The sequence below is a fragment of the Salvelinus alpinus genome, chromosome 25 (assembly GCF_045679555.1).
Source record: "Salvelinus alpinus chromosome 25, SLU_Salpinus.1, whole genome shotgun sequence".
NCBI classification, from domain to species: Eukaryota; Metazoa; Chordata; class Actinopteri; order Salmoniformes; family Salmonidae; genus Salvelinus; species Salvelinus alpinus.
Window position 1 is genome coordinate 42,509,688 of NC_092110.1, and position 22,660 is coordinate 42,532,347.

General features: G+C 47.1%; 1 protein-coding gene across 3 annotated transcripts in view; it reads left to right on the forward strand.

Annotated features, from left to right (window-relative positions):
- Positions 1–1,555: 1,555 nt before the first annotated feature.
- slc8a3 (solute carrier family 8 member 3) overlaps positions 1,556–22,660 on the forward strand; it is a 269,298-nt gene continuing 248,193 nt past the window's right edge. For 2 of the 3 annotated variants that reach the window (XM_071366854.1, XM_071366857.1), the window contains exons 1-2: positions 1,556–2,380; positions 16,560–18,495. In XM_071366854.1, coding sequence (XP_071222955.1) covers positions 16,646–18,495 — 1,850 coding nt within the window. In that variant the 5' untranslated portion in view covers positions 1,556–2,380; positions 16,560–16,645. The remainder of the gene's footprint in view (positions 2,381–16,559; positions 18,496–22,660) is intronic. The other variant, XM_071366855.1, reaches the window with a different exon arrangement.

A 22,660-nucleotide genomic window follows, 5' to 3' on the forward strand; every position in this document is an offset into this window, starting at 1 on the left:
GCAGTGATTTCCAGAAGTCTGTAGTCCTCTAACGTTTTACCTGGGCTTTGTTCCTTTCATATTTATTTTGATCCTGACAAACTCCCCAGTCCTTGACGGTGACAAGCATACCCATAACATGATGCTGCAACCACAATACTTGAAAAATACAAAGGATCAACAATATTGCATTCACTCCACATTACTGGCCTGTATGACAAAGTGAAAAGAATGAAGCCTGTGTTTAAAAAAATATACACTCAGAATCATTCATTCTGTTTACAACAAGACCGTTGACTAATACTGCAAGACAACACGGCAAAGAAATGAACTTTTTTTGGCCTGAGTTAAACACTACTTGTTTGTGTCAAATCTAATAAAACACAACACAGAGTGAAAACCTATCTATTGTCAAGTCTGGTGGCGGCAGCATCATGTTATGGGTATGCTTGTCACCAGCAGGGACTGTTAAGTTTGTCAGGATCAAAATAAATATGAAAAGGAACAAAGCCCAGGTAAAACGTTAGAGGAAACCCTGCCTCAGACATCTGAATACCTAACCCTGAGTTTTATTTTTTCATGTATTACACACATTGTAAATTTAAATTTGTAAAATTTGATGTGTTTGTGAAGTTTTGGTAAAACAGTCCTCAATGCCAAATACACAGCAGAATGGCTTTCCGAGAGGTGTTGAGGGTTCCTGACTGATCCCGTCTCGGTATTGACTTAAATGTGTTTGAAAATCCGAGACAATGTTTGAATATTGCTGTGTATCAATGATTACCAATCAAATGTACTGAGCTTGAGCAATTCGGGACAAAAACAATGGATATATGTTTCCCTAAGAGTTGGTAGAATCTTATTCAAAATGACTAACAGCTGTATTGGCTTCCATAGGTGCTTCCACAAAGTATGAACTGTGGGGCGTGAAGACATATGCAATCAAGACATTTTCATATTTTATTTATTTGGAAAATGTTTTATCATTTTACTTTCACTTGGAAAATGTGGAGTCATTTTTTTTTTTTACATTTACATTTTAAAGCAGCAAAATGTGAAGACTGCAAGGGGTGTGTAGACTTTCACTATAGGCACGGTATATAACCTGCACACAGATTGCCATTGGATTACTGACACAGTGCTGCTTGGATTGTAATTGGATTCATCCTGATATTTCTTGATTTGTGAATTATTGTGTATTGTTTTGTATTGACATATTGTGTTGTAGTGACATTCTACTCCACTGTTGGAGCTGGTAACACAACACCTGCTTTATCTGCTAATCTGTGTAAACGACCAAATAAACTTTAATATGATTTAAAATGCCAAAAGAGAATCCGTTTCGTGACCAATATAATTCTAATGAATTAGCGTTCCATTTGATCTGAGTCTCTTCTGCTACGTGGATTATCTCTTCTCCTCTCTGCTCTTCTCTGCATCCCCGTCCCCATCTACACCAATACAATAATACAGGATATTCATGGGTCGTGGTGCCGCTCGTTCTCTCACCCAGCTGATAGTGACGTAGACACGCGTGTGTGTCTGTGTGACTTTAGGTGAAGGGGGGCGATTGAGAGGCATTGCTCACGTTGAATAGCAAGGCTACTGCGATGCTTCCGAAAAAAGGGACCGAATATAATCTTTAGAAATGAATAGGCATAGTGTAAAATACTATATTCAAACTGGATTTTTAAAGTGTCATGAAAATATACAAATCTGGAGCTTCCGACGGTTTGTGTGTCAAAATGATATCCATTGATCATCAAATAGAATATTTATACATGATTTATCTGAGGTCGTCGTAACGTTGGATATAGCCTCGGTCGGTTATTTTTGCAAGATTGGTGAGACATTATTTTTTTAAATAAATTAACCAACGGACTGGACAGCAAAAGGAGCCTCACAGTTTTAACGAGACCATCATACAATTTTTTTTTTTTTTTTTTTTTGCGCTAACACAGAGGAAACGGACTGGAGACGAGGCAAGCGCTGCTTTCTCTCGGTTTGCGGAAGAAGAGCTGTTTGGTTTGCATGGATTCCGATTCCAAAGTTCCATCCAACGGCTTCGACCGCAGAAGAACATTCTCGTCACCGCGGTGGTGCTGGGTTTAACGTTACCGGGCAAGAGGAGAGGAGATGTAAAGCGAGCCATCACCTCCGGTTTGATCGATCGGCCAGAAGCAGAGCGGACTTGGGGACCAGCTTGATTGTGCGTGAGGAAACCGATATCGCCCCTGGGGGTATTATTTCAACGGCAGTAGCTAGTCTACAGCACGTTTGACTGAGGAGAAGGAAGTGCTGATGATACAAACGATATAAACGTTTACTGCTGAGTAAAAAGGTCGATTGGAAAAGGGACATTACGCAGTGTCGAAAACACTTCAGAATACCAAAAATACAGGTAGGCTGTAATGAAATGAATTCGTCTGGGTCTCGTTAGTATATGGGTCTCCTATACATTCGAGGCTACCGCGTTTCTGGTGAGCGACGCAGACACACCGCTAGACCGATATCCGAGGCGGTACTGAAATGATGACGCGGTGTTGTGTTTTTTTGCGTTTCAATTAATAACTCTAGCCTATAATAAGGCCAATGATAATGTGAGTCTTAAAACCCAACCGTTGGCCATATGGTTCCACTAGGCTATGCATGCAAGATCGCTTGACATCATGCCAGCAAATGTCGCCTGGCTATGCGCTATGAGTCAGTAACATGTCCATCTCCAGATTTGAGGATGAGGAGTGTTTGAGCGGTGTGTTCTCCCTCTCTCTCTCTCTCTCTCTCTCTCTCTCTCTCTCTCTCTCTCTCTCTCTCTCTCTCTCTCTCTCTCTCTCTCTCTCTCTCTCTCTCTCTCTCTCTCTCTCTCTCTCTCTCTCTCTCTCTCTCTCTCTCTCTCTCTCTCTCTCTCTCTCTCTCTCTCTCTCTCTCTCTCTCTCTCTCTCTCTCTCTCTCTCTCTCTCTCTCTATACTAAAGCCGTGTGCCATGCCAAGCCTATGATGGGCTAGCCTACCACCTGGCTGTGTCCGATCTCTGGATGATTAATTAGGCTACCATCGATCACATGACCCTTACTATTTACACCACTGTGTCACTATTATGGAAGGAAGCCTAGTGACGTTTCTGCTGATGATGGTAGTAGGCAGTAGCTACAGTGTTGCTATAGGGCCTTTTGGATTGAAAATATAATACACTCATAATAATTTAGCACTTAAACTTGGCTTGCTACCTGCAAGATCTATGTTTCACTCATATTAATTTGATTCATAATAGAGGTATGCAGTACGGCCTATTGTAGGCTATGGCAGGGATTTCCCCTTTAGGTAAGAGGGAATTGGATGTGCCTGCGACTGCGAGAGGAGAAACAGGCCTTATGGATGATTGATTTAGCAACAGCCGAGGCTAGCTGTCTCCATGTCGACCTGCTGAGTCTGCCCGAGTGCCTTTTCGCGGGCCTCTCATATAGACACCTTAAACAAGACAGAGATCCGTGGCCGTCTCAGTTTCTCCTCTCTCGTGCCACTGCCGAGGCACAAGGCCTACGGTCTTGTCATGTGTCTCAGAGTACGTTCACTGCTGGCTCGGACGCGTATTGCTGTGTGAGGGCTAGAGGGATGGAGGGAGGGAGGGAGGGATGGAGGGAGGGAGGGAGGGAGGGAAGGAGGGAGAGAGTGAGGGAGGGAGAGAGAGAGGGAGAGAGAGAGGGAGAGAGGGAGAGAGGGAGGGAGGGAGGGAGGGAGGGAGGGAGGGAGGGAGAGAGGGAGGCAGGGAGGCAGGGAGGGAGGGAGGGAGAGAGGGAGGGAGGGAGGGAGGGAGGGAGGGAGGGAGAGAGGGAGGGAGGGAGGGAGGGAGGGAGGCCTTATCCATCTATGGATGCACATACAGAGGCCCTCTTCACAGCGCCACGTTAGGGAGGTCCTTCAATGACATCACAATATAGGTACAGACTTGTAGTCAAAGTTTTGAAAGGCCTACAGCCTATTGCACATGCATAGCCTGTTCAAATGAATAGTTCAAACCCTTAATATTAAGTTGTTCTTATACCTGTGTAATAACATTGTCATTAATCTGGTAAAACAAACGTGTTATTACACCCGTAATTGACCTAACCTGTGTAACGGTTTAACTTTACGTCCGTCCCCTCGCCCCGTTCCGGGGCGCGAACCAGGGACCCTTTGCACACATCAACAACAGTCACCCACGAAGGATCGTTACCCATCGCTCCACAAAAGCCGCGGCCCTTGCAGAGCAAGGGGATCCACTACTTCAAGTCTCAGAGCAAGTGACGTAACCGACTGAAAGGCTGCTAGCGCGCACCACCGCTAACTAGCTAGCCATTTCACATCGGTTACACGTGCATAGTATTGAGTTGGTGTTCTCCATGGGGATGAATGTTGTCATTCGCAGCACTTCTAATGCCGACAGTTTGTTTACACTAGAAAGCGTCATCGCGTGAGCGAAACATCGAAAGTCATTTCCCTTTCAATGGATGGAGAGCAAGAGAATGGGGAGTTGTGTGTGGGCGGAGCATAGGCGAGGGAGCTGAACAAGGCGGGACTAAAGTTGGGGAAAGCTGAACTTTATTCGAATCCTCCGCAATATCATGATGTGAGTGACCAATCGAAGCTCGTCATTGATATTTTTTTAACCCTTTACAACAGGGGTTCCCAAAGTTTTTTTTGGCCTACGATCCCATTTTGATATCTGAAAAATTAACCCAATCATGTGAAAAAAATTGTAATTAACAGCCAATATTACCTTTTTAATTTGGGGCTATGTCTGTCAATAGAAAAACATTCTAACAGTATTTCTGATTGTCTTCTCAACTCACCATCACATACTGTTAATGTGGGACTATGACAGTCAATTGTAAATGAGTCTGACATGATGTCTCTTATCTGTCCACCACTAATGAGATGGGTGTGGCTTGATGCATCTCGTGTTCGGAGCTTCTCAAAGTCAGGGCGCGGGGTCGACAGTGCAAATCTCATGGTAGGCTACTCTTCGCCCGCTCATATCTGTGTGAAGCTGGATTCAGTGCTCTCGTCTGTATTAAAACCAAATATCCATCCAGGTTAGATGTGACAGCAGAGCTAAGGTGCTCTGTGATCGTTGGTCACGGTAATCCCATCCAAAACTGTGCATGTGAATGGCGCTGATGGGTAGCCTTCCGAACTTGCTAACAGCCCTCGCTAATGGCCTGGTACTCAGCGTTCTAATGTCCCTCTAACCACTCTCCCAACACTTCATAATTTAATTTTAATAATCGGAATGGTAAGGACAAATGGTGATGGGAGTTAGAGTTCCCGTTCTGAAATGGACACGGGAAAGCCTCGGACCCAATATGCATAAATATATTTGTAAAACCCTTTTCCGAAAGGAACTATAGAACAACCGGTCCGATCCGAGTGAGGGAAGCAGCAGAAAAGCATTTTTGTTTTGCTACTTTATTTAACCAGTGCCATGGAGAAAGGGAGAGAGAGAGAGAGGGAGAAAGCAAACAGCTGTAGGCTATTAGGGAGTGGAGGCTGTGCCGTGTGTGTCTCTCTGATAGTGTGAGTTATCTGACTTATGCTTGATTGTGCAGAAGAGGCCCTGCCAGAAGAGGCCCTGCCAGAAGAGGCCCTGCCAGAAGAGGCCCTGCCAGAAAAGGCCCTGCACATGGAGAGGCCCTGCCAGAAGAGGCCCTGCATGAGGCGAGGCCCTGCCAGAAGAGGCCCTGCCGGAAGAGGCCCTGCCAGAAGAGGCCCTGCATGAGGCGAGGCCCTGCCAGAAGAGGCCCTGCCGGAAGAGGCCCTGCCAAAAGAGAGCCTGCCAGAAGAGGCCCTGCACAAGGAGAGGCCCTGCCAGAAGAGGCCCTGCATGAGGCGAGGCCCTGCCAGAAGAGGCCCTGCCGGAAGAGGCCCTGCCAGAAGAGAGCCTTGCCAGAGGAGGCCCTGCTACAGGAGACCCTGCCAGACGAGACCCTGCCAGAAGAGGCCCTGCCAGAAGAGGCCCTACTAGAAGAGGCCCTACCAGAAGAGCCCTGCCAGAAGAGCCCCTGCACGAGGAGAGGCCCTGCCAGAAGAGGCAGTGCCAGAGGAGACCCTACCAGAAGAAGTCTTGCCACAAGAGACCCTGCCATAAGAGACCCTACCACAGGAGACCCTGCACGGGGAGAGACCCTGCACGAGGAGAGGCCCTGCCAGAAGAGGCCCTGCCAGAAGAGAGCCTTGCCAGAGGAGGCCCTGCCAGAGGAGGCCCTGCCAGAAGAGGCCCTACCAGAAGAGCCCTTGCCAGAAAAGCCCTGCCAGGAGAGCCCTTACCAGAAGAGACCCTGCACGAGGAGAAGCCCTGCCAGAAGAGGCAGTGCCAGAAGAGACCCTACCAGAAGAGGTCTTGCCACAAGAGGCCTTGCCAGAAGAGACCCTGCCACAGGAGACCCTGCCAGAGACCCTGCCAGAAGAGACCCTGCCAGAGGAGACCCTGCCAGAGGAGACCCTGCCAGAAGAGACCCTGCACGAGGAAAGGCTCTGCCAAAAAAGATCTTGCCAGAAGAGACCCTGCCACAAGAGACCCTGCACGAGGAGAGGCCCTGCCAGAAGAGGCAGTGCCAGAAGAGACCCTGCCAGAAGAGACCCTGCCACAGGAGACCCTGCCACAAGAGACCCTGCACGAAGAGAGGCCCTGCCACAGGAGACCCTGCCAGAAGAGACCCTGCCACAGGAGACCCTGCCAGAGACCCTGCCAGAAGAGACCCTGCCAGAGGAGACCCTGCCAGAAGAGACCCTGCCACAGGAGACCCTGCCACAGGAGACCCTGCCAGAAGAGACCCTGCCACAGGAGACCCTGCCACAGGAGACCCTGCCAGACGAGACCCTGCCACAGGAGACCCTGCCAGACGAGACCCTGCCAGAAGAGACCCTGCCACAGGAGACCCTGCCACAAGAGACCCTGCCAGGAGAGACTCTGCCAGAAGAGGCCCTGCAGGAAGAGGATTTTCCAGAAGAGACCCTGCCAGAAGTCTGGAGAGTTTTGTAGATTAAACTTCCTCTACACTAAATCTGGAAAGGATTTTTGACCCTTGAAATGTTGTGAATCTTTTACAAATCCTCCTCCAGCCCTATATTGATACATGCCCGATTATACTGTATAGGGTTGCAACATTCCGGTAACTTAGAGACGATGGAGCAATTTGGAAAAGAGACAAAATTCCAGGCAGATACAGTATTAGGGGGGCAAAATTCGGGACAATTCCCCCAAATTTCTGGATTTCCTACTTATTCCCCCATATTCCCTGGATTTCCTACTTATTCCCCCATATTTCCATGAATCTTCCAACCAGCAACTGGGAATTTGGGACATGTATGGAATGTTGCCACCCTAATTCTGTATCTGCCTGGAACTCTGTCTCTTCCAAATTGCTCCATCGTCTCTAAGTTACCGGAATGTTGCCACCCTAATTCTGTATCTGCCTGGAATTCTGTCTTTTCCAAATTGCTCCATCGTCTCTAAGTTACCGGAATGTTGCCACCCTAATTCTGTATCTGCCTGGAATTCTGTCTTTTCCAAATTGCTCCATCGTCTCTTTTTCAGAAGACAATACACTCATAGAGCCTTTCCTTCCTTCACTACTTTCTAAACCCTTAATGTGCGTTCGTAGGCAAAATGTCACGCCCTGATCTGTTTCACCTATCCTTGTGCTTGTCTCCACCCCCCTCCAGTTGTCGCCCATCTTCCCCGTTATCCCCTGTGTGTTTATACCTGTGCCGTCCTGTACCTTGACCTCTGCTCTGGATTATCGACCCCTGCCTGCCTTGACCTGTCGTTTTGCCTGCCCCTTGTGGTTACAATAAACATTGTTACTTCAACACAGTCTGCACTTGGGTCTTACCTTGACTCCCGATGCAAAAAGACTTACCTAGAATGACACGAATTCCACATTGTATTGAGAAGGTGAAGGGAAAATGGGTATGCTTCTGTAATAAAACTTGTAATCCTCAGTAGGATGGAGGACAGAAACAGAATGATCTGGTTAACAGTGGCTGTATAGATTGTTCTAATTGATCCTAAATTGGCTGTGCGCTTCAGGGGCCTCAGGCGAGATGGCTGGTTGAGATGGGGCTGAGCAGGGAGGACCCATCTGCTCCCCACACACAGAGGGGCCACAAAGAAGATGAAAGAAGATGAAGAGGGGAAACTTTAATAAATGTCTCCCGTTAGTTCTCATTAGCTCTGTCAGCCTCAACAGATGGGGTGGCTAAAGAAATATAATTGCTTGAATAGAGATTCCAGTCAAATTGCTTCTAGTAATGTAATTTCTATGGTTCTAGCTAGCTGTTCTCCTTGTCCCCACTGCCCGTTAGCACTCATCATCTCTGTCAGTCATCATCTCTGTCAGTCATCATCTCTGTCAGTCAGTCATCTCTGTCACTCATCATCTCTGTCAGTCATCATTTCTGTCAGTCATAATTTCTGTCAGTCATCATCTCTGTCACTCATCATCTCTGTCAGTCATCATCTCTGTCACTCATCATCTCTGTCAGTCAGTCATCTCTGTCACTCATCATCTCTGTCAGTCATCATTTCTGTCAGTCATCATCTCTGTCAGTCATCATCTCTGTCACTCATCATCTCTGTCAGTCATCATCTCTGTCAGTCATCATCTCTGTCACTCATCATCTCTGTCACTCATCATCTCTGTCAGTCATCATCTCTGTCAGTCATCATCTCTGTCAGTCATCATCTCTGTCAGTCAGTCATCTCTGTCAGTCATCATCTCAGTCAGTCAGTCAGTCAGTCAGTCAGTCAGTCAGTCAGTCAGTCAGTCAGTCAGTCTGTCTCAATGTGTGGTGTGTGGCTAACTGGCTAACTGTTCGGTTCTCCATGTGCTCCACAGTGTGCACACTGTCTCTGGCCCAGACTCCTGCCATCATAAGGAGCATTGTCATGTCCGATTAGAGTTGAATCCAGGAGGTGCTTAAGTTCCTTAGCCATTTAGGCTTTATGAATGTGGACAATATCTGTACAGCTATTGTATGGAATGATTTCAGTGCCAACATCAATTGTATTTGAATTACATCATTTTGAATTTGTATTAGGATATTGAATTTGAATTTAAAACCTCTAAAAATCTTGGGGAGTTCTACTAAAACCAGGTTTTTATGTTTTTATTCCCAAGTGAAAGACAAAACAGATTTTTTCAAAAACTGGTTAAAACAGTGTTCAGGTGAGGTTAGAAGACCAAAAGGGCAAACCACACCACAAATAGAAGTACAAAATAAAGTTTGTTCAATCAGTTAAACAAAGCACATTAATTATAATTGTACATGATGTACTCAGTATACAGGAAAAAACATGTTTGATTGTGTGTGGGAGTAAGGCTACATGGAGGAGATTACTGAGTAGTTTGGTTCATCAGGCTGACCCCCAGTCTTCATGGAGGAGATTACTGAGTAGTTTGGTTCATCAGGCTGACCCCCAGTCTTCATGGAGGAGATTACTGAGTAGTTTGGTTCATCAGGCTGACCCCCAGTCTTCATGGAGGAGATTACTGAGTAGTTTGGTTCATCAGGCTGACCCCCAGTCTTCATGGAGGAGATTACTGAGTAGTTTGGTTCATCAGGCTGACCCCCAGTCTTCATGGAGGAGATTACTGAGTAGTTTGGTTCATCAGGCTGATCCCCAGTCTTCATGGAGGAGATTACTGAGTAGTTTGGTTCATCAGGCTGACCTCCAGTCTTCATGGAGGAGATTACTGAGTAGTTTGGTTCATCAGGTTGACACCCAGTCTTCATGGAGGAGATTACTGAGTAGTTTGGTTCATCAGGCTGATCCCCAGTCTTCATGGAGGAGATTACTGAGTAGTTTGGTTCATCAGGCTGACCCCCAGTCTTCATGGAGGAGATTACTGAGTAGTTTGGTTCATCAGGTTGACCCCCAGTCTTCATGGAGGAGATTACTGAGTTGTTTGGTTCATCAGGCTGACCCCCAGTCTTCATGGAGGAGATTACTGAGTTGTTTGGTTCATCAGGCTGACCTCCAGTCTTCATGGAGGAGATTACTGAGTTGTTTGGTTCATCAGGCTGACCCCCAGTCTTCATGGAGGAGATTACTGAGTTGTTTGGTTCATCAGGCTGACCCCCAGTCTTCATGGAGGAGATTACTGAGTAGTTTGGTTCATAAGGCTGACCCCCAGTCTTCATGGAGGAGATTACTGAGTAGTTTGGTTCATCAGGCTGACCCCCAGTCTTCATGGAGGAGATTACTGAGTAGTTTGGTTCATCAGGCTGACCCCCAGTCTTCATGGAGGAGATTACTGAGTTGTTTGGTTCATCAGGCTGACCCCCAGTCTTCATGGAGGAGATTACTGAGTAGTTTGGTTCATCAGGCTGACCCCCAGTCTTCATGGAGGAGATTACTGAGTAGTTTGGTTCATAAGGCTGACCCCCAGTCTTCATGGAGGAGATTACTGAGTAGTTTGGTTCATCAGGCTGACCCCCAGTCTTCATGGAGGAGATTACTGAGTAGTTTGGTTCATCAGGCTGACCTCCAGTCTTCATGGAGGAGATTACTGAGTAGTTTGGTTCATCAGGCTGACCCCCAGTCTTCATGGAGGAGATTACTGAGTAGTTTGGTTCGTCAGGCTGACCCCCAGTCTTAAAGGAAGAGATTACTGAGTAGTTTGGTTCATCAGGCTGACCCCCAGTCTTCATGGAGGAGATTACTGAGTAGTTTGGTTCATCAGGCTGACCTCCAGTCTTCATGGAGGAGATTACTGAGTAGTTTGGTTCATCAGGCTGACCCCCAGTCTTCATGGAGGAGATTACTGAGTAGTTTGGTTCATCAGGCTGACCTCCAGTCTTCATGGAGGAGATTACTGAGTAGTTTGGTTCATCAGGTTGACACCCAGTCTTCATGGAGGGGATTTTAAGATGGTCATACCATGGATCATTGAGCTATTTGATTTTGAATTTTAGGACCCCCTGCATGTATAAAAACAAATATATAAAAACATTATTTGATCAAATATTGAATTTGTCCTTTACTGCTATAGCCCAGAGAAACGCATTGAATAACACATTCATAAATGGCAGAACAAAATGTATCATAAGGAATATGGTTTTGAAGTGTTTAGGAAAGAAAAATGTAGACTCATGTTTAGTCACGTTATTCGTAAAACATTATTCGTTTTACCCCGTATGCACTTTTAGCAATTCTTAGAGCCCGGTTTTGGGTTACCTTCAGACGACTCCACTGAAGCTTTTTGTCGTAGAGTAGAACAACCTACACCTTCGTGTTCAGGATTTGTTTTTGTTTTTTTGGACAAATATTGAACCCCCTTTTTTTTGTTGGCACAAAACTACCTCCTTATTACCATTCATTTGTATGGGTTACCTTCAGACGAGTCCTGTGACACTTGTGGGGGACGTAGAGTGAAACGGAGAACACCATCGAGTTTGGGAGAGTCTGCCCTTTCCATAGTCATGTTAGTTAGTAGACTGTTCCACATATTAGTTTGTAGCCCAAACACTTCGGACGGTACAAACAGAAGTTGGCACATTGGCGGTACCGACTTCAGACGAGTCCCGTGACACTTGTGGGGGATGTAGAGCGAAACAGAGTACATCATCGTGTTCGTGAGAGTCTCATATTTCCATAGTTAGTAGGCCAAACTGTTCGGACGCTGCAGACCTTTTCGTGAGAAGACCGATTTTCGGGATGTCCAATGGTCTGACAAACACTGCTGTAGCTCTGCCACTTTCCACCGCAGATGTGGAAGGGAAAGGGAAAGGGAAAAGGGGGGATACCTAGTCAGTTGTCCAACCGAATGTATTCAACTGAAATGTGTCTTCCTCATTTAACCCCCTGAATCAGAGAGGTGCCTTAATCGACATCCAGGTCTTCGGTGCCCGGGGAACAGTGGGTTTACTGCCAATGCTCAGGGGCAGAACGGCAGATTTTTTACCTTGTCAGCTTGGGGATTCAAGGCCAACATAGGCAGATGTGGTGGATTGAGATGCAGAAAATTATAGCTCATGCAAAAGCTAGATGTCTCTCGCTTAAACTGTAGGATTTTGATGGGGATTTATGTATTATGTTAATTAGATTGACCCGCGAGCAGACTCTTAAGGCTTGATGTTTTTACATTTGTAATGCACAAATTGAATAATTGAATTCATAAATTGAACTTGCATTTCAGGATTTGAAACTGAATTGAAATAATATTGCAAACCACGCTCTTTTGATGACTAACTGGGTCTTGAAGACTTGTATTAATTTAGCAGATGGGAAACTCACTCCTCAGCCTGTAGTTTCGCCCCTTACGCAATTGAAGAAGGCCTTTTTTAATTGGACGATGGATTGGAATGCTTCAGGAGGGTTGTCACGTGTGTTTTCGAGACAGACGTCCTGATTTGGGGGCCTCCGAGTGGCACAGCGGTCTAAGGCATCACTACAGCCTGGGGTTCGATCCCAGGCTGTGTCACAGCCGGCCGTGACCGGGAGTCCCATAGGGCGGCGCACAAAACATAGGTGTTCCTTTTGTCCAGGTGTGAAAGGGCAGTGTGGAGTGCAATAGAGATTGCATCATCTGCGGATCTGTTGGGCCGGTATGCAAATTGCAGTGGGTCTAGGGTTTCTGGGATAATGGTGTTGATGTGAGTCATGACCAGCCTTTCAAAGCACTTCATGGCTACAGACGTGAGTGCTACGGGGCGGTAATCATTTAGGCAGGTTACCTTCGCTTTCTTGGGCACAGGGACTACTATGGTGGTCTGCTTGAAACATGTTGGTATTACAGACTCAGACAAGGAGAGGTTGAAAATGTCAGTGAAGATACTCGCCAGTTGGTCAGCGCATGCTTGGAGTGCACGTCCTGGTAATCCGTCTGGCCCTGCGGCCTTGTGAATGTTGACTTGTTTAAAGGTCTTACTCACATCGGCTGTGGAGAGCGTGACCACACAGTCGTCCGGAACAGCTGGTGCTCTCATGCATGCTTCAGTGTTACTTGCCTCAAAGCGAGCATAGAAGTAATTTTGCTTGTCTGTTAGGCTCGTATCACTGGGCAGCTCTCGGCTGTGCTTCCCTTTGTAGTCTGTAATCGTTTGCAAGCCCTGCCACATCCGACGAGCATCAGAGCCGGTGTAGTACGATTCGATCTTATTCCTGTATTGACGCTTTGCCTGTTTGATGGTTCATCGGAGGACATAGCAGGATTTCTTAGAAGCTTCCGGGTTAGAGTCCCGGAAAGCGGCAGCTCTACCCTTTAGCTCAGTGCGGATGTTGCCTGTAATCCATGGCTGCTGGTTGGGGTATACACGTACAGTCACTGTGGGGACGACGTCATCGATGCACTTATTGATGAAGCCAGTGACTGATGTGGTGTACTCCTCAATCAATGCCATCGGAAGAATGCCGGGACCAAAATCATAGGATGAAAATTCATGAAATATGCCACATCGGCTTCAGAAACCGCCAGAAGCTTCGGTTGACCACAGACAGAGTTTGATTCTATCGATTCTCCTCTACCTTTCCTGGCTGACAAAGTACCAGGATGTTGTCTCTGGTATTAAGAACTGAATCTAAATGCATCTGAGACATTGAATATATGAAACTTTGAAAAACTTGAAGTGATCGTTTCTAAACTTGATACACAGACAATATCTACCATATTGAAACTGAATACATCAATATTACATTTAAATATACATTTTAATTGAACTCGAATTTTAAAACTGAATGCAATATTCATTCAATTCAGTTTCAAATCATGAAATACAAGTTCAATTTATGAATTCACCAATTCAATTTGTGCATAACATATGAAAAAATACAAAATAAAAATAATTTTCCCCCAAAATGTTATAATTTTAAATTCAAATACAATTTCTGTTGCCACTGAAATCGCTCCATACTATGTTCAGACTGGTCTCCATGCTATGTTCAGACTGGTCTCCATACTATGTTCAGACTGGTCTCCATACTATGTTCAGACTGGTCTCCATACTATGTTCAGACTGGTCTCCATACTATGTTCAGACTGGTCTGTCTAGTGGAAGTGGTCAGTGTGCGTTTAGGCCTCAGTGTCGGAGACGAAATCTTGATATTCAGTGTCTGCCTCCCCCCTATCTCCTCCCTGCCTCCCCCTATCTCCTCCCTGCCTCCCCCTATCTCCTTCCTGCCTCCCCTGCCTCCCCCCTGCCTCCCCTGCTCCCCTATCTCCTCCCTGCCTCCCCTGCCTTCCCCTATCTCCCCATATCTCCCCCTGCCTCCCACTATCTCCTCCACCGGGCCTCCCCCATATCTTCCGCGTCTGCGGTGGAAGGTGGCCAAGCTAGGAAGCGGTGCTTGTCAGACCATGAGACATCCCGAAAATCGTCCTTCTCATGAAAATGTTCTGTAGTGTCCAAACACGATGGTGTTCTCCGTTTTGCTCTACGACCCCCACCGGTATCACAGGACTTGTCTGAAGGAAACCAAATGAATGGGAGCATGGAGGTAGTATTGTGCCCCAAAAAATAAAATAAAAAAATATATCCTGAGTTTTCTTATATCTCCTAGATATACTGTAGTTCAGACACTTTAAAACCTGATTCCTTATGATTCTTTTTTGTTGTTGTCTTTTTTTTTGTTGCCATTTATGAATGTCGTTTCTATAGGCTATAGTTGTAAAGGCCAAATTCAATATTTTATCACAAAATGTTTTTAAATATTTTTTTGATATCTAAAGGGGTCCTACAATTCCTAATCAAATAGCTTAATGATTCATGGTATGACTATCTTAAAACAATTCCATATGTTAGCTTAGTCGAACCACCCCCACCCCCAACGGCTTAGACTTTTCTAGATGAAATAGTTTCCTGCGAATGCCTTCAGCTGCTGACACCATGGGCCTATTTCTCCATCTGGGAAATGTACACATTTATTTGCATGACTTGAGCTGTAGCCCAGAAAAATGCCCTGCTGACCTCTTAGGTAACAGTATATGCTGCCAGCAGCATACCACCCTGCATACCACTGCTGGCTTGCTTCTGAAGCTAAGCAGGGTTGGTCCTGGTCAGTCCCTGGATGGGAGACCAGGTGCTGCTGGAAGTGGTGTTGGAGGGCCAGTAGGAGGCACTCTTTCCTCTGGTCTAAACAAAGATCCCAATACCCCAGGGCAGTGATTGGGGACACTGCTCTGTGTAGGGTGCCGTCTTTCGGATGGGACGTTAAACGGGTGTCCTGACTCTCTGAGGTCATTAAAGATCCCATGGCACTTATCGTAAGAGTAGGGGTGTTAACCCCGGTGTCCTGGCTAAATTCCCAATCTGGCCCTCAACCATCACGGTCACCTAATAATCCCCAGTTTACAATTGGCTCATTCATCCCCCTCCTCTCCCCTGTAACTATTCCCCAGGTCGTTGCTGCAAATGAGAACGTGTTCTCAGTCAACTTACCTGGTAAAATAACGGTAAAAAAATAAATAAAAATAAATAACGTATTTCCATATACACTGAGTAGACAAAACATTAAGAACACCTGCTCTTTCCATGTCATAGACTGACCAGGTGAACGCTTTGATCCCTTATTGATGTCACCTGTTAAATCCACTTCAAATCAGTGTAGATGAAAGGGGAGGTGACAGGTTAAAGAAGGATTTTTAAGCCTTGAGACATGGATTGTGTGTGTGTGTGTGTGTCATTCAGAGGGTGAATATGTAAGACAAGACATGTATGTGCCTTTGAACGGGGTTTGGTAGTAGGTGCCAGACGCACCGGTTTATGTCAATAACTGTGTACCTGTCAAGAACCATCCCTGTGGAACGCTGGAACGCGTCCCTTGCCCCCCCCCCCCCCCCCCCCCACTAGGAAGGTGTTCCTAGTGTTTGGTATTCTCAGTGTACAACCAATAGTATTGCCTCAATATTATGGTTTTCAAAAGGCTATTTCCTGATGGACTTGTTGTTGATGTCTCGCAGTCTGTTGTGTTCTGTTCTCTCTGATAGGTGGAAGCACAGAGTCGGCTGTCGTCTTGTTTCTATATTATATGTCTAATCTCTGTCAGGTGTATTGTAGCCAAGTACAGAGTGGACTGTTGTTGTCTTCTGTTGATGTTATGTCTAATCTCTCTCTCTCTCTCTCTCTCTCTCTCTCTCTCTCTCTCTCTCTCTCTGTCTCTGTATCTCTCTCTCTCTCTCTGTATCTCTCTCTCTCTCTCTCTCTCTCTCTCTCTCTCTCTCTCTCTCTCTCTCTCCATCTCTGTCTCTGTCTCTGTATCTCTCTCTCTGTCTCTGTCTCTGTATGTCTCTCTCTCTGTCTCGCTGTCTAAATCTGTCTCTCTCTCTCTCTCTCTCTCTCTCTCTCTCACTGTCTCTCTCTGTCTCTCTCTCTCACTGTCTCTCTCTGTCTCTCTCTCTGTCTCTCTTTCTCTCTGTCTCTCTCTCTGTCTCTCTCTCTGTCTTCATCTCTGTCTCTCTCTCTCTCTCGCTGTCTTCATCTCTCTCTCTCTGTCTCTCTCTCTCTGTCTCTATCTCTCTCTCTCTCTCTCTCTCTCTCTCTCTCTCTCTCTCTCTCTCTCTCTCTCTCTCTCTCTCTCTCTCTCTCTCTCTCTCTCTTTCCAGGTGTTGTGAGGTATCAACGACAGCCCAGTGCTGGATCCCAGAGGGCTCGTCAGTGTGGTAAGGACCCCCAGGACCCCCGAGGGTGGATGGAGCGCTTCAGGCCGAGGCTGACGAGGCTGGGGCAAGGGATCAGGACGGGGTCGTCGTCCTCCTACCCAGCATGCCTCTGGTTGGGCCTGCTCTCTGTGGCCGCTGCCGTCCTGTGCGCAGAGGGCGATCGCACCACCCCCAGCCCCGCCACCACAGACTCCCACAATGCCACCTGCTCCGAGGGCTCGTCCAGGTGCAAGCCAGGAATTGTCCTGCCCATCTGGTACCCTGAGGACCCCTCCATGGGGGATAAGATGGCCCGAGTCATCGTCTACTTTGTAGCTATGATCTACATGTTCCTGGGAGTGTCCATCATAGCGGACCGCTTCATGGCGGCCATCGAGGTCATCACCTCCCAGGAGAAGGAGATCATTATCAAGAGAGCTAACGGAGAGACCACCACCGCTACCATCAGAGTCTGGAACGAGACGGTCTCCAACCTGACCCTTATGGCCCTGGGTTCTAGTACCCCTGAGATCCTGCTGTCTGTCATCGAAGTCTGCGGACACGACTTTGTAGCTGGCGAGCTGGGGCCGTCTACGATCGTCGGCAGCGCTGCCTTCAACATGTTCGTGATCATCGGCCTGTGTGTGTCTGTGATCCCCGAGGGAGAGACGAGGAAGGTGAAACATCTCAGAGTGTTCTTTGTGACGGCGGCGTGGAGTATCTTCGCCTACATCTGGCTCTACATGATCCTGGCGGTGTTCAGTCCCAACGTGGTCCAGATATGGGAGGGGCTGCTAACCCTGGCCTTCTTCCCCATCTGTGTCATCCTGGCCTGGCTAGCCGACCGACGTCTCCTCTTCTACAAGTTCATGCACAAGAAGTACCGCGCCGACAACCACCGCGGCGTCATCATCGAGACCGAGCACGAGCGCTCCAAGGGCATCGAGATGATGGACGGCGGCGGCAAGATGGTCAACTCACACTTCGCCCACGACGGAGGCGCCGCCCATAACCTCATCAGCCTGATCGAGGGGAAAGAAGTGGACGAGTCTCGGCGGGATATGATCCGGATCCTGAAGGACCTGAAGCAGAAACACCCAGAGAAGGAGATGGACCAGCTGGTAGAGATGGCTAACTACTACGCCTTGTCCCACCAGCAGAAGAGCCGAGCCTTCTACCGCATCCAGGCCACGCGCATGATGACGGGCGCCGGGAACATCCTGAAGAAGCACGTGGCGGAGCAGACCAAGAGGAGCGCCAGCGTACAGGAAGTGTGTGTGGTAGGGGAGGAAGTCGAGGAGTACGTGTCACGGATCGCCTTCGAACCCGCCGTGTACCAGTGCCTGGAAAACTGCGGCGCCGCCCTGCTGGCCATCTCCAGGAAGGGCGGCGATATGGCGAAGACCATCTATGTTGACTACAAGACGGAGGACGGCTCAGCCAACGCAGGCGCAGACTACGAGTTCACCGAGGGTACGGTGGTGTTCAAGCCCGGCGAGTTCGTCAAGGAGATCAGCATCGGCATCATCGACGACGACATCTTCGAGGAGGACGAGCACTTCTTCGTGCGTCTCAGCAACGTGCGCGTCTTGGAGTCTGACGAGGACGAGACACTACTGTCTCCGAACTCTCTCCCATACCCCAAAGCCCTGCTGGGGTTCCCTGCCGTCGCCACAGTTACCATCCTGGACGACGACCACGCCGGGATATTCACCTTCGAGACCGACACGTGTCACGTGAGTGAGAGCGTGGGCGTAATGGAGGTGAAGGTGCTGAGGACTTCGGGGGCGAGGGGAACGGTCATCGTGCCATATCGTACCATGGAGGGGATCGCCAAGGGAGGAGGGGAGGACTTTGAGGACACCTACGGAGAACTGGAGTTCAGGAACGACGAGACCTGGTAAGACTATCTACTTTAGTTTGATTTATAGACCGATTGATTGATTGATTGATTGTCCAGCCATCGATTGTTGTCCAGCCCGGAGACAACATTATGTGGGGGTTGGTCTGCTGTGTATTCTTTACATTTAAACGATTTGGAAGAGAAAGGCTTTATTGGTGGAGGAAAGGAGGTTGGTGGGACAAGGTCGGCCATTTTAGCAGTGGTGATGAATGTGTATATGCTGTGTATTTCTGTTTTACGTTTAGTTGCCTGACATGAACTGGTAAGATCAGTACTTTATTTACAAAAGGGGTGGGATCGGTTCGGTTGGTTGATGGGGTGGGATTGGTCGGATGGTTGATGGGGTGGGATTGGTCGGATGGTTGATGGGGTGGGATTGGTCGGATGGTTGATGGGGTGGGATTGTTCGGATGCTTGATGGGGTGGGATTGGTCGGATGGTTGATGGGATGGGATTGGTCGGATGGTTGATGGGGTGGGATTGGTCGGATGGTTGATGGGGTGGGATTGGTCGGATGGTTGATGGGGTGGGATTGGTCGGATGGTTGATGGGGTGGGATTGGGATCGGCCATTTTAGTTATGGTAATGAATGATGTATATGTATATTTGAAATGTATTTGCCTGTAGGGCAAGAGGACATGCCAGGATGACTGCCGACAGGATAGGCCACAAATGTGTATTACTGTGTTTATTTGCCTGTCATGAATTCAGAATGATGTTTCGTATGTTTGTAGACGGTGTGTTTGTAGAGGGTGTGTTTGTGGATGGTGTGTTTGTGGACGGTGTGTTTGTGGACGGTGTGTTTGTGGATGGTGTGTTTGTAGAGGGTGTGTTTGTAGAGGGTGTGTTTGTGGATGGTGTGTTTGTGGAAGGGTGTGTTTGTGGATGTTGTGTTTGTAGAAGGGTGTGTTTGTAGATGGTGTGTTTGCGGATGCTGTGTTTGTAAAGGGGTGTGTTTGCGGACGGTGTGTTTGTAGAGGGTGTGTTTGTAGATGGTGTGTTTGTAGATGGTGTGTTTGCGGATGCTGTGTTTGTAAAGGGGTGTGTTTGCGGACGGTGTGTTTGTAGAGGGTGTGTTTGTAGATGGTGTGTTTGTAGATGGTGTGTTTGTAGATGGTGTGTTTGTGGACAGTGTGTTTGCGGATGGTGTGTTTGTGGACAGTGTGTTTGTGGACAGTGTGTTTGCGGATGGTGTGTTTGTGGATGGTGTGTTTCTAGACGGTGTGTTTGTGGATGGTGTGTTTGTGGACAGTGTGTTTGCGGATGGTGTGTTTGTGGACGGTGTGTTTGCGGATGGTGTCAGCCTTTATTTAGAATAGATGAGAATCTTGATATTTGTTTGGAGGGGGGGTTTAGTGCTCTTGTATTGTTCATACTACCAGTAGTATTAGAGTTGTTTACGCTGACACTCTTTCACCTGTGTGTAGGGTTGTAAAATTCCCAGGTTTTCCAAAAATTCTGGAAGACGGAGTCCCAGATTTCCTGCTAATTCCCTCCTGGTTTCAGGAATCATCCAACCGTGACCCCCCAAATGACATTTTGTGAGAAAGTTACCAGAATTGTGCAACCATAGATATACAGTAGCTTTAGTTGTTTTTGCATTGCCGTCATCGTCTGACCTCCGTGGGTTAACACTTCCACTATACGCGTCACGTTGCTTTGCCATTCTACCTGCTACACAGACCGTGTTATTTTTGAGAGCGGAAGTGTTAACTCACACAGGTCATGGAGGAGCAGAGAGGAAGAAGAGAGGAGAGGAGGGGAAGAGGAGAGGAGAGGAGAGGAGCAGAGGGGAAGAGGAGAGGAGCAGAGGGGGAGAGGAGAGGAGGGGAAGAGGAGAGGAGAGGAGCAGAGGGGGAGAGGAGAGGAAGAGGAGCAGAGGGGGATAGGAGAGGAGCAGAGGGGGAGAGGAGAGGAGCAGAGGAGGAGAGGAGAGGAGCAGGAGAGGAGAGGAGCAGAGGGGAAGAGGAGAGGAGCAGAGGGGGAGAGGAGAGGAGCAGAGGAGGAGAGGAGAGGAGCAGAGGAGGAGAGGAGAGGAGCAGAGGGGAAGAGGAGAGGAGCAGAGGGGGAGAGGAGCAGAGGGGGAGAGGAGAGGAGCAGAGGGGGAGAGGAGAGGAGGGGGAGAGGAGAGGAGGGGGAGAGGAGAGGAGCAGAGGGGGAGAGGAGAGGAGCAGAGGAGAGGAGCAGAGGGGGAGAGGAGAGGAGGAGAGGGGAGCAGAGGGGGAGAGGAGAGGAGAGGAGGAGAGGAGCAGAGGGGGAGAGGAGAGGAGGAGAGGGGAGCAGAGGGGGAGAGGAGAGGAGCAGAGGGGGAGAGGAGAGGAGAAGAAGGGAACATATCGTACTGATTTGAGTGTCCCGGATTTATCTTTACTATATAAAAGTCTAGTCTATGAGACCAGGCTGGTGAGTTGCATGCAACTCATCACGCATGGTCCTTAAGTAACCTCTTCTGCTAATCCTACTGCTTTTGTTTTCCTAATGCTGATGCACGCTCTGGCTGTCTGTTTTCTGGAGAATATAGCACTGACTGTGCAGAAGCACTATTGCAATGAGGTGAGTCTGCAACAGAATGGACACAGCTCTAACTGTAATGTACTATATTGTTGACAGATATAACTGTGGTGTACTATATTGTTGACAGATGTACCTGTAATGTACTATATTGTTGACAGATGTACCTGTAGTGTACTATATTGTTGACAGATGTAACTGTGGTGTACTATATTGTTGACAGCTGTACCTGTAGTGTACTATATTGTTGACAGCTGTACCTGTAGTGTACTATATTGTTGACAGCTGTAACTGTAGTGTACTATATTGTTGACAGCTGTAACTGTAGTGTACTATATTGTTGACAGCTGTAACTGTAGTGTACTATATTGTTGACAGCTCTAACTGTAGTGTACTATATTGTTGACAGATGTACCTGTAATGTACTATATTGTTGACAGATGTAACTGTAGTGTACTATATTGTTGACAGCTGTACCTGTAGTGTACTATATTGTTGACAGCTGTACCTGTAGTGTACTATATTGTTGACAGCTGTACCTGTAGTGTACTATATTGTTGACAGATGTACCTGTGGTGTACTATATTGTTGACAGCTGTACCTGTAGTGTACTATATTGTTGACAGATATACCTGTAGTGTACTATATTGTTGACAGCTGTACCTGTAGTGCACTATATTGTTGACAGATGTACCTGTAGTGTACTATATTGTTGACAGCTGTAACTGTAGTGTACTATATTGTTGACAGATGTACCTGTGGTGTACTATATTGTTGACAGATGTACCTGTAGTGTACTATATTGTTGACAGCTGTACCTGTAGTGTACTATATTGTTGACAGATTTACCTGTAGTGTACTATATTGTTGACAGCTGTACCTGTAGTGTACTATATTGTTGACAGCTGTACCTGTAGTGTACTATATTGTTGACAGCTGTACCTGTAGTGTACTATATTGTTGACAGATGTACCTGTAGTGTACTATATTGTTGACAGCTGTACCTGTAGTGTACTATATTGTTGACAGATGTACCTGTAGTGTACTATATTGTTGACAGCTGTACCTGTAGTGTACTATATTGTTGACAGCTGTAACTGTAGTGTACTATATTGTTGACAGATATACCTGTAGTGTACTATATTGTTGACAGCTGTACCTGTAGTGTACTATATTGTTGACAGCTGTACCTGTAGTGTACTATATTGTTGACAGCTGTACCTGTAGTGTACTATATTGTTGACAGCTGTACCTATAGTGTACTATATTGTTGACAGATGTAACTGTACTGTACTATATTGTTGACAGATGTACCTGTAATGTACTATATTGTTGACAGATGTACCTGTAGTGTACTATATTGTTGACAGATGTACCTGTAATGTACTATGTTGTTGACAGCTGTACCTGTAGTGTACTATATTGTTGACAGATGTACCTGTGGTGTACTATATTGTTGACAGATGTACCTGTGGTGTACTATATTGTTGACAGCTGTACCTGTAGTGTACTATATTGTTGACAGCTGTACCTGTAGTGTACTATATTGTTGACAGATGTACCTGTAGTGTACTATATTGTTGACAGCTGTACCTGTACTGTACTATATTGTTGACAGCTGTACCTATAGTGTACTATATTGTTGACAGAT